The sequence below is a fragment of the Lynx rufus genome, unplaced genomic scaffold (genome assembly GCF_022079265.1).
Source record: "Lynx rufus isolate CCGP_SWC_20201006 ecotype Redwood Valley unplaced genomic scaffold, mLynRuf1.p SCAF_15, whole genome shotgun sequence".
Taxonomy (NCBI): domain Eukaryota; kingdom Metazoa; phylum Chordata; class Mammalia; order Carnivora; family Felidae; genus Lynx; species Lynx rufus.
The window spans coordinates 10,515,484-10,527,615 of record NW_025814829.1 but is presented as its reverse complement, the minus strand read 5'-3'; the positions used below and the strand labels follow the sequence as shown (position 1 = coordinate 10,527,615).

General features: G+C 37.5%; 1 protein-coding gene across 1 annotated transcript in view; it reads left to right on the top strand.

Annotated features, from left to right (window-relative positions):
- The window catches only part of KCTD3 (potassium channel tetramerization domain containing 3), a 54,450-nt gene extending 43,400 nt beyond the window's left edge, over positions 1–11,050 (top strand). Inside the window, exons 15-18 of the mRNA XM_047076561.1 lie at positions 3,745–3,841; positions 7,574–7,758; positions 7,845–7,983; positions 9,257–11,050. Of these exons, the coding sequence (XP_046932517.1) occupies positions 3,745–3,841; positions 7,574–7,758; positions 7,845–7,983; positions 9,257–9,815 (980 nt within the window). The 3' untranslated portion in view covers positions 9,816–11,050. The remainder of the gene's footprint in view (positions 1–3,744; positions 3,842–7,573; positions 7,759–7,844; positions 7,984–9,256) is intronic.
- The last annotated feature ends 1,082 nt before the right edge of the window (positions 11,051–12,132 follow it).

Here is a 12,132-nt window from a genome sequence, read left to right as displayed (position 1 = left end):
CTGTGCACATTTGAAACATGAAGGTTGTTTTCTTTTATTGCTAATAATCTGAAAATAATTTTTTTTTAATATTTATTTTTGAGAGCACGAGAGAGAGATAGAGCGTGAGTGGGGGAGGGGAAGAGAGAGGGAGACACAGAATCTGAAAAGAAAGGCCCCAGGCTTTGAGCTGTCAGCACAGAGCCCAACGCGGGACTTGAACTCAAGAACTGCAAATCATGACCTAGGCCAAAGTCAGATGCTTAACTGACTGAGCCACCCAGGTGCCCCTGAAAATAAAAGTTGAAGCTAGAGCAGGGCTGGTGGTGTTATGTGCTAATAGTTGTTTTGATGGCATTGCAATGGCCATCGGGAAATAATAAGCATATCTCCATTGATACGCTCTGATTTCAGCAAAAAAGTATATAAAGTTGATTTGACTTGTCCCTCTATATACCATATGACACGTGCGCATGTGGATACTCACACATACAAACATATGTGCAGTCTTCACAGAGACATATCATTGTCTCTTTGGAAGATTCTGTACGTTGTATCTTCACTGTATATAATAGTTCTATGGGACCTGTTCATTAACCCATGTGCCTTTCTGATCATTTTTTTTTTATATAAGCAGGAATTATAGCACTGATAGAAAGGAGTACATTAGAGTTGTTTTATTAGAATTGTTTTATGTGAAACATTTAAATGTATGTTCAGCCAGAATATGCTCTCACAGTAAAGATTTTAAAATAGTTATCTTTAAAAAATACAAGCTATTTATGAGAATTATAGTATGACTGTCTTAGTATTTTTAGAAAAAGAAACACTCAGCTTTGTTGATTTTAACAATTGCTCCGTGACCCAGTTTTCTCTGTGATCTAGGCACTGTAAGTTTAGTTTTATCTCAACAAATGTCTTGCTTGTTTTATTGAGATACAATTAATTGACAGTAACATTGTGCAGGTTTGAGTTGTAGCGTCCACAGAATTTTATTGAGTACCTTTGCTCCAAGCATTAGGAATCTTAAGAAAAAAAACAAAACAAGAAAACTGCGGTGAACCTCCAGTCACAGTGTGGTGACCAGTAGAAACAAAAAGCAAACAATCTCATGGGGCAAAAACACCAAGGGGAGATAGTTCTAGTCTGCTTGCTGGGTAATCGTGACATACAGTCTCATTTAATTTTCTTGATAGTTGTATGAGGAAGATATTATTCCCCACTTACACTGGTGGAAACTGACATTCAGAGAACACTTAGTAGAGGTCTCAGTGTTTGAACTGAGACATGAAGGATGGATAAGGGTTGAAGTCTTACCTGGCAAATTTGGAAAATGTCAGAAAAGTCATTAATTGGTGGTATGTGGGTGAGAATAGTAGGGCATGAGACTGAGTGGATAGGCAGAGGTCAGATCAGGGAGGACATGTATAATATGAAAGAAAAGATGTTTAGAAACAGCCCTGGAAATTACAACAGCCTTGTAAACTGTTTGAAAGAGGGCAGGGAGATTTTTTTTTTCCTTTATAGTTCTCATAAAAAAAATTTCTTAAGAGACATTCAGGATAGTGGAACAGAATAGAAAGTCCAGTGTCTGTAGGCTTCTATGTATGGGTGGAATCTAAATTGCAGTGGTCAATTGAATAAATACTGGAGGCAACCGTGAAAGAAAGAAATAATGGATCTAGTTAGAAAGCAAAAGGTTCAAAGGCCATCTTTCTGACTCCCTACTCTCTTCTTCCCCATTGAAGATAGGAGAGACCTGAGGATATTTATGTTCTGAAAGAAAGGAGCCAATTTGGGGAGAGGAGTTGGAGAAACTTTAAGGAAGGGAGGTGTGGATAATTAATTGAGGTACAAAGAGTTAAGCTACGTGAGCATCTCACATGACGATAGTTTGAGGGGAGAGAAGATACGGTCCCAGAATCCTTATTTCTAGTTTTTATCCATCATCACTATTTTGACTTTGGTTACGGGTTATTGAATGAGGACTCTCATTTCATCTCAATAGAATTAGACTTGAGAAAATTGTCCACTAACTGAGCAAGTGCGTAGCTTAGTGAAGAGCCAGACATCTTGGATTTGAACTCCAGTTCCATTAGGTAGGACCTCTGAGGTCTTTGGTTAACTAATCTCTTGGTGCCTTAGTTTTCTTATCTGTAAAATGGAGATCATAATAGTGTATCCCTTATGTATGATGATTAAAATGAGTTATGTGCAGAGCGTTTACTGTGGCACATAGTAACCATAATGTATTTGCTAACTGATAAAGGTGTTATTGTTGCATTTATTAATTAGGTATGATTCACTTAAGATGAAATTGTATCCTATATCACATACATTTGTGAACAATGAGTTGGTATTATTTTAGCTAATGAGTATGATGAGAAACAAGAACTGCTAGAATTTTTTTTAATTTTTCATGAAACACATTTTTTATAATGTTCAGAATCTTTCTAAAATATATGAGCCATATACCTGCTTTGCCAAGTACAATAAAATAAAAATAATCGAATCTTTCTTTTTATTTTTTATTTTTTTTAGCATTTATGTATTTATTTTTATATTAAATATAATTTATTGTCAAATTGGTTTCCATACAACACCCAGTGCTCATCCCAACAGGTGCCCTCCTCAGTGCCCATCACCCACTCTCCCCTCTCCCCCAGCCCCCGTCAACCCTCAGTTTGTCCTCTGCATTTAAGAGTCTCTTATGGTTTGCCAGCCTCCCTCTCTGTAACTTTTTTTTTTCCCCTTCCCTTCCCCCATCGTCTTCTGTTAAGTTTCTCAGGATCCACCTATGAGTGAAAACATATGGTATCTGTCTCTCTCTGCCTGACTTATTTCACTTAGCATAACACTCTCTAGTTCTGTACACATTGCTGCAAGTGGCCAGATTTCATTCTTTCTCATTGCTAAGTAGTATTCCATTGTATGTATATAAACCACATCTTTATGCATTCGTCAGTTGATGGACATTTAGGCTCTTTCCATAATTTGGCTATTGTTGAAAGTGCTGCTATAAACATTGGGGTACAAGAATCTTTTTACATTGAAAACCTTGTGGGATACAACAGGCTTCTTCTAGTTAATTAAATTCTATTTATTTATTATTTTAATGTTTACTATTGAGAGAGAGACACACACAGCATGAGCGGGAGAGGGGCAGAGCACAAGAGGGACACAGAATCTGAAGCCAGCGAACTCACAAGTCATGAGATCAGGACCTGTGCCGAAGTTGGATGCTCAACGACTGAGCCACCCAGGCGCCCAATTAAATTCTATTTAATGAAGTCACCCTTTATTTCTTAAGATTCTGCATTTGGTTTTTCAAGAAAGAGTAAAGTCCATACATAAACTAATTTTATTTATGTGTACTTTTTCTGAAGTTATAAGAAATGGCACACATTCTCAAAGATGATAGATGTAGAACCTGTATTTTAACAGGTCTTGTACTAGTGCTGTAAATGTATAGTCTTCAGCACATTAATGCCTTCAGCTTTAATAGGCTGAGTGCATAAAATAGAATTTGAAATATTATATATTTCTTTAAAAAATGTTTATTGCAAGTTGGAGTATGTGCAGCACTGCACTTTCTGTCTGACTGGGATGTGGACTATAAGGCCAGGTGTTGACAGGTGTGAAAAATGCCTTTTTTTTTTTTTTTTTTTTTTTTTTTTTTTTTTTTGGTGTTGACATTTCTGTTGTTCAGTGAAACCAATGGATTTCAGTTAACTTCTTTTGACATTGTCTGTTTTTTGACCCAAGGGCCTTTTGGAGAACGAGATGATCAACAGGTGTTTATCCAGAAAGTTGTTCCCATCACCAACAAACTGTTTGTAAGACTCTCATCTACTGGGAAAAGGTAAAACTTTATTTGTATTCAGAAGTCACTTTTGTCTTAAAAAAAAGAAAAAAAAAAAACGTGTAATTTGACATACTGATAAAAAGTACTACCAGAAGCAAATTGTTGAAAAAAGAAATCTAGTCATTACCTTGGATCTTTTTAGCTTAAAATTAAGACAGTATATTTAGTACTTAATCTTCTAGGATTTTTTTAAGGTTTTTAAGAAGACTGTGGATGGGTGATAAAACAATAAGAACCCATGAATTTGATGGCAGACAGCTGAGTTAAATTCTGATTTTGGCACTTCCTCTTATTAGCTGCATAAATTCAACTTGTTACTTTGTTTCTCTGAGCCCCCAGTTTCTTTATAAAATAAGGTTCAACTACCTTGGAAGGATGTCATTAAGATAAAATGAGTTAAAAACATGAAATATCTTTCGTGGTTCCAGACTGTAACAGATGCCCAATAGAAATTAGTTTCCCCTTACTTTTAACATTTGAGTGAAATTGTACTTCTTTTAAATTACTATATATAGCCTCAAACCTCAAACAGATTGACGTGTACATTTCTCTTCTATAAAAACAAATTTTTTTGCATGCCAAACAAGTGAAAAAGGTGGAATTCATACCTAGTAGTCATTAAGAAGGTTATGGATTTTCATACTAATGTTACTAATGCTACTGCTCTTGTTCCCCTTCAGCATGTGGTTTCTCATTTCCTAATATGTTAATGAACAAAAAACTCTTGGAGATGATAAATTTTTTTTCCATCAAAGTTCATTGCATATAGTCATCAGCAAGTGTTAAATGAGTTGATTCTAGAGAATGATTTTTAAGTACTAAACCACTTTTGTTACCTTTTTCTTTTTAAGAAAATGTATTAGAAGCCTGTAATGTAGTTAGAGATCAGATTATTATCTTGAGAAATGTTATAAATCACCATGATTCATCATTTTCTCTGCATATTAGTGAAGGTGCCGTCAAACATGTATTAAAACTGCTGCATAACAGCCTCTGACAATGTGTTTCATATCCTTGTTCAATTCTAATGTCCTCCCTCCTCTGTTAGGTTAAACAGTGGCAGTGTGTTATCATCTACAGTCTCTGCATGACAGAACAAATTTTATAATTTTTAAATTCACGATTCCACAGGAAGAGTTATATTTATAAAAATAATGAGAAATTACTTTGGGGGCACCTGGGTGGCTTAGTTGGTTAAGTGTCCGACTTCGGCTCAGGTCAGGATCTCGCGGTTCGTTGATTTCGAGCCCTGCGTCAGTCTCTGTGCTGATAGCTCAGAGACTAGAACCTGCTTCGTATTCTGTGTTTCCCTCTCTCTCTGTCCCTCCCTGCTCATGCTCTCTCTCTGTCTCAACAATAAATAAATGTTTAAAAAAATTTAAAAAAATACTTTGTAGAATTAAATAGAAAATCAACCCTTTATGGGGTGCCTGGTGGCTCAGTAGGTTAAGCATCTGACTCTTGATCTGGCTTAGGTATGATCTCACAGTTGGTGAGTTCGAGCCCCATCATGGGGCTCTGCACTGACAGCACAGAGCCTGCTTGGGATTCTCTTTCTCCCTCTCTTTCTGCCATTCCCCTGCTCCCGCTTTCTGTCTCAAAATAAATATATAAGCATTAAAAAAAAAAAATCCCTTTATGAGGCTAATGCTAAGTAAAGCTTTTGTTTAAAAGTCGTTCAGTTTCGGGGCGCCTGGGTGGCTCAGTCGGTTGAGTGACCAACTTCGGCTCAGGTCATGATCTCATGGTCCGTGAGTTCGAGCCCCGCGTCAGGCTCTGTGCTGACAGCTCGGAGCATGGAGCCTGTTTCAGATTCTGTGTCTCCCTCTCTCTCTGACGCTCCCCCGTTCATGCTCTGTCTCTCTGTCTCAAAAATAAATAAACGTTAAAAAAAATTAAAAAAATAAATTAAAAAGTAAAAGTCATTCAGTTTCCTAATACTGAGAAGTGAAATGAAAAAGTTTTATTCAGGGGCGCCTGGGTGGCGCAGTCGGCTAAGCGTCCGACTTCAGCCAGGTCACGATCTCGCGGTCCGTGAGTTCGAGCCCCGCGTCAGGCTCTGGGCTGATGGCTCAGAGCCTGGAGCCTGTTTCCGATTCTGTGTCTCCCTCTCTCTCTCTGCCCCTCCCCCGTTCATGCTCTGTCTCTCTCTGTCCCAAAAATAAAAATAAAAAAAAAAAAAAAAAAAAAAAAGAAAAAGTTTTATTGAAAGTGGGCAGGGAAAAAACCTTGTCAGCATTTAAAGGAAGAAGCAATCCTAAGGAATCTAGCCCATAGGAAAAACAAAAAGCAAAATCATGTTTGTTTTCAAGCACGTAGGTTTGTATTGTGTCATTTTATTTTGATTTATTGGGTTTTAAATGTGAACAGTAATTTAGATTTTAAAAATATTTTATATCAATTTATAGGTATTACTAAAAATGTAAATTCACTATGTTAAGAAGAGGAAAAAACATTTCACAGTTTCACACCCATTTATGGTTAAAAAAAAGAATCTTAGTGCTTAAAATAAAGGACAGATTTTTTAATCTGATAAATAATGCCTACAGAACAAATTATAATAAACTTTATACACAGTGGTAAAATATTGAAAGTTTTTCCCTTTGGTTGGGAATGAGAGTAGGATAGCCTCTATCACTATATGTGGATGTCCAGTAATTAACCCTTCTCCCCTCATCATTTTATCCATGCTTGCCAGGAGGCTCAGCTATGCTTCATATTCTGTGTTTCCCACACTGATAAGTATGGTATTTCCCCTTCCTCCTTTATTTAAAAAAAAAAATTGTTTTATTATGTTTATTCATTTTTGAAAGACAGAGACAGAGCACAAGCAGGGGTAGGGCAGAGAGAGAGGGGGCCACAGAATCTGAAGCAGGCTCTGGGCTCTGAGCTGTCAGCACAGAGCCCGACGCGGGGCTTGAACTCACCAACGGTGAGATCATGACCTGAGCCGAAGCCAGATGCTCAACCCACTGAGCCACCCAGGCACCCCTCCTTTACTTTTTGACTTTGCATTTGCCTGGTACTATTTATTTACTTATTCATACATTCATTCATTCATTCAATAAGCCTCTTCGTTTTGAAGTAGTCTGGGGTAAATAATTCAGTCAAGCATAAGGCAGTCAACTTTTACACGATTTTGACAAATCATTTGCTGACATTATTCCTTGTTTGTTTTATTTGTCAAATGTAAGTGATAATTGCTCTTTCTAGGTCCTTTTGTCCTTTATGAAAATCAGTGAAATAGTTATAAAAATCCTTTAAAAAAGTTAAGAATCTTATCTTAATGGAGGATACTACTTAGACCTCTCCATACACCTGTACATTTTTTTTTTCTGGTTTCAGACTTGAATTTCCACATACATTTTAAATGATTTCTCAAGATCTTTTCCAGTATCATGCCTACTTGCTCTTGTTTCTGCCTTTTTAGTTTATAACTTCCTTTTCAAGAATTAGTTCCCATCAAGGTTCTTTCTGTTTTTAAGGTTGACTTAAATGATTTGCTTTATTTCATAATTATTTAAATATGTTGTTTTATAACAGCCTTTTCTATAGACTCAAAGAAACAAGGCTTGAATCTTATTTCTGTTGACTTGCCTTGAACTTTTTAGATCTGTTTTAAATACATAGAATAGTCAGCTCTAATTTGCTAATAAGCAATTTCAAAAATCTGAATTGCAACGTGTTACTTGCCCCCCGTGGTTTACAACTATACAATATTTTTTGCAGAATCTGTGAGATCCAGGCTGTTGACTGTACAACAATATCCTCATTTACAGTGAGAGAATGTGAGGGATCCAGTAGGATGGGCTCAAGGCCAAGGCGCTACCTATTCACAGGCCATACAAATGGCAGCATTCAGATGTGGGATCTGACTACGGCGATGGATATGGTTAGCAAAAGTGAAGAGAAGGGTAGGTTCCATGTGGGAAGTTGTTTGTCCGCAGGGTAATACGCTTTTGACAGAAGTGATGATAAAATGAGCGTGTGTTTTCCTAAGATGTAGGTGGTCCGACTGAAGAAGAGCTACTCAAATTACTGGATCAGTGTGACCTGAGCACATCTCGCTGTGCTACTCCTAACATCAGTCCAGCAACTTCTGTGGTTCAGCACAGCCGTCTCCGTGAATCAAATTCTAGGTAGGTTAAAGAGTCGTAAATTGTATTTATAAGTTGAATTGATTGCTTTTGGGAAAATTGGCTGAGATACTGTAATCACATAGTTGTTGAAAGAATCATTTTTCAAGGCACATTTTTAATTCTGACTTTGTTGACTCAGTTTTTTTAAAAACATTTTACTAAATTTCTCATCTATAAGCATATCTGGCTCTTTTTATAGAAGAACATTTTTTCCAGAGCATCTGGGGGCTTGGTCGGTTAAGTGGCCAACTCTTTTTTTTTTTTTTTAATTTTTTTTTTTTTCAACGTTTATTTATTTTTTGGGGGACAGAGAGAGACAGAGCATGAACGGGGGAGGGGCAGAGAGAGAGGGAGACACAGAATCGGAAACAGGCTCCAGGCTCTGAGCCATCAGCCCAGAGCCCGACGCGGGGCTCGAACTCACGGACCACGAGATCGTGACCTGGCTGAAGTCGGACGCCTAACCGACTGCGCCACCCAGGCGCCCCAAGTGGCCAACTCTTGATTTCCACTCAGGTCATGATCTCACAGTTGGTGAGTTCGAGCTGTGAATTGGGCTCTGTGCCGACAGCATGGAACCTGCTTGGAATTCTCTCTCTCTTTCTCTCTCTCTTTCTCAAAAATAAATACATAAACTTTAAAAATTTAAAAACCATTTTTTCTTTTTAACTTACTTTGTGAATTGCTGCCAGTTTGGTTGCCTATTATGTGATCAAGAGTTCATTCAAAGGAGATGGAAAAAACACATGTCACCTCGAATAGTGTGTGGATTTTTTGTTCCTGTTGCCTCAGGGAGATATTAATTGAAGCGATTACATCATCTGTGTAAGCTTTGTTTGGTTATTCTGTACTTCCGATACAGGAGCATTGTATGTCTTCTGGTTACCACATTTTTAAAAATTCCAAAATTTGGATTCAGGACCAAAGACTAAATTATATTGGTTCCATATTGGTTTGAAAGGTTTTTTTTTTCCTCCCCCAGCGTTTTTCAGCTATTCAGAAATTCAGATTCACTGAATATATGTATGTTATTATTTGCATTGGTGATTTGATAAGCATACACACACCTACACACACACTAATCCATAATATATAGAGTACTTAAGTGAATTTTTATATATAGAAATGAGGATATGCATTCTTTATATATTTAAATAATACCTTTTCATTGTAGTTTAGTTAATGAGATGTGCCCCTGAAAAATCCCAGAAAGTAATCTGAACTGTAATTTTTTCTGAACTGTAATCTTTTATAAAACCTGTATGTATTTCAGCCTTCAGCTCCAGCACCATGAGACTGTCCACGAAGCAGCTACTTATGGTTCCATGAGGCCTTACAGAGAGAGTCCTTTGTTAGCAAGAGCAAGGAGGACTGAGAGCTTTCACAGTTATAGGGACTTCCAGACTGTTAATTTGAACAGAAATGTAGAACGAGCCGTCCCTGAAAATGGTAACTTGGGTCCAATACAAGCCGAAGTAAAGCGGGCAACGGGGGAATGTAGTGTATCAGAGAGAAAGTCTCCTGGAACAGAAGTAAAAAGTTTGAGAGAATCAGATAGTGGATTGGAAGTGCATAAAGTAGCTGAAGGTCTGGAATCTAAGAAAAGGTCATCAGAAGAAGAAAATGAAAATAAAATGGAGTTAAGGAAGAAAGGGGGATTTGAAGGAGGAGGATTCCTTGGAAGAAAGAAAGTTCCGTATCTGGCATCATCACCAAGTACTTCCGATGGAGGAACTGACTCACCTGGTACTGCGTCCCCGTCTCCTACAAAGACCACTCCGTCTCCTCGGCACAAAAAGAGTGATTCCTCAGGTCAAGAGTACAGCTTGTGAGAACTCACCAAAATGAATAGTAGTTTTGTTAATTTAGACAAAAGTTGAACACTTTACTGGATTTCAGTACATTAGCTTTTACACCAAAACTTTGCAAATTAAAACTGGAGTTCATTCAATATCTTTTTAAACAGAATTACCTGGAGTAAGGAGAGAAAATAATTATATCTCTTTTGACCTTTTGGAAAGTTTTTTTAGTTTTACAAGTACATTTAACAGATTGTTTGTAAAAAAAAAAAAAAAAAAAAAAAAAGCAAGAGTCCATGTCAATATTTCGTTACTCTCCAGATTTTGGAAGCAAAGTACCGAGTCTTACTAAGATAGTGCCCACAATAGGTGAGCATCCTTTGAGGGCACGGGGACCAACAGTGCGTTCCTAACCTTGATAATGCTTGAGATTTGTCTTGCAATGTTATGTTACGCGAATCACGTTAATTCTCTTTGGAATTTAGTCTCCCAACACTTATTGTGATTGCCAAGTGTTTACCAGATATTTAATGAGGTGCTATGTTTGTGAAAAAATATCACCTAATTCAAAAAACACTATTGATGTTGAACACCAGATAACACTATAGTAGTCAGTCCCTTAGGGTATTTTTTTTTAAATTGTGGGTCATTATCTGATTCTCATTTTTGGAGTTCTTAAGTTTTACCAAGCATCATCCATGTTAAATACCGAACATCCATTTAAACTTCCTTTAAAGTTGGAGCAGTTGTCTGTGTTTGAACAGGTGAAGTAAAAATAATAATCCAGGATCGAGCTTTTGAGTGCCCAGAAGGGAAGCTGTACTAGTTGTTAGCCTGCCTTGTTTTATTTAGGATACACCGTATTTTTCCCCCACTGTTAATAACAAAGATAATCAAGTTAGAATGTGGCCATTTTGTTAAGCTTATGAAATCGCAGTTCTCAATTTTTGGTTAAAGGTTTTGGCTGCTGTAAAAGTATTATTTTAAAATATACTTTGAATTGTAAGAACAAAAGACAAATTTTTGTACTTTTTTCTTTTAATTGGCATCATTTTCAAGTTTCTGCATATAGGGTAATTGTAAATTTAAAGCATTAAGCATTTATTGATGAATAATGTATATATTCTCATTCCAAGAAATACAAGTGAGTGAAGCTGAAATAAATTCTTTAAAGTTTATTGCTCGTGATTTCACAACAGTTCTCTTGTATTTATTTATCAATTAAGTCTAATAAAAACGATTAAATAAGACTATGGGTTCTTGGTTATTTAGGGAATAGAAGGCCTGTTTGAAGTACACTTGCATGTGGTTGTTCATGTCTTCTTCCTGCAGTAAGAAAGGGGGAGGGAACATGCGTGGAAGCTAATGTACGTTATCGTGGAGGGAAAATGTTTGGCCGAGCATAATTTCCATATTACCAAGGATTTGTAATTCTCTCCATACCCTTCTTTCTCATTATCACTGTCCTGTAAAAGTTGTGGGGGCAAGTGAGAAAATGAAAGAAAAATTTTTGAGGATTTACCCAGCCTTTTCCATTAATAAAAGGCCAGGGGTGGGGGCGCCTGGGTGGCTCAGTCCATTAAGCATCTGACTCCAGCTCAGGTCGTGATCTTGCAGTTTGTGAGCTCGAGGCCGGTGTCAGGCTCTGCTGAGAGCTCAGAGCCTGGAGCCTGCTTCAGATTCTGTGTCTCCCTCTCTCTCTGCCCCTCTCCTGCTCATGCTGTGTCTCTCAAAAATAAATAAATGTTAAAAATTTTAAAAAAGGCCGGGGGGGGGGGCTAGGGGAGACTATTCTATAGTAAAATCCCATAAATAGGCAACTCACTATACCACGGGTTGCAGTATACTATGAGTCAGATCTTTTTGATCTCTTTCACTTACGGGAATTTGAACCTTCATGTTAGGACATGGGTTTTGAGTCTTCTGACACTTAACTTTGTGACCTTGAGCAGATGACCCCTGCTATGCGTGTTTTCCTTGTACCTACCTCATTATGGTTTTTGTGACCCAAAGGAAAAAAAAATTGAGATGAGTCTATATACTTTGTGTTCAATGACAAATGAGAACCATTCTAATTCTCATGATGAGAGTATTTCAAGTAATTCTGTACTTCAAAGCAGTACTCAGAAGTGCCATCATACCGGTTGGGTAGGATTGCTGTCCTCATTTCGTAGAGGAGACCACTGAGGAGAAATAACCGCCACAAAGCTTGTGAGCTACTGAGCCAACTTTGAACCCGTGCTGCCTGTTTCAGGAGCCTGTGGTCTTGTCTGGCTTTCTCATCTAGGCTTATACACCAGGATGACCTCAGGTTATACGTGTACACCTGCCCAGGCCTCCCTCCAATCTG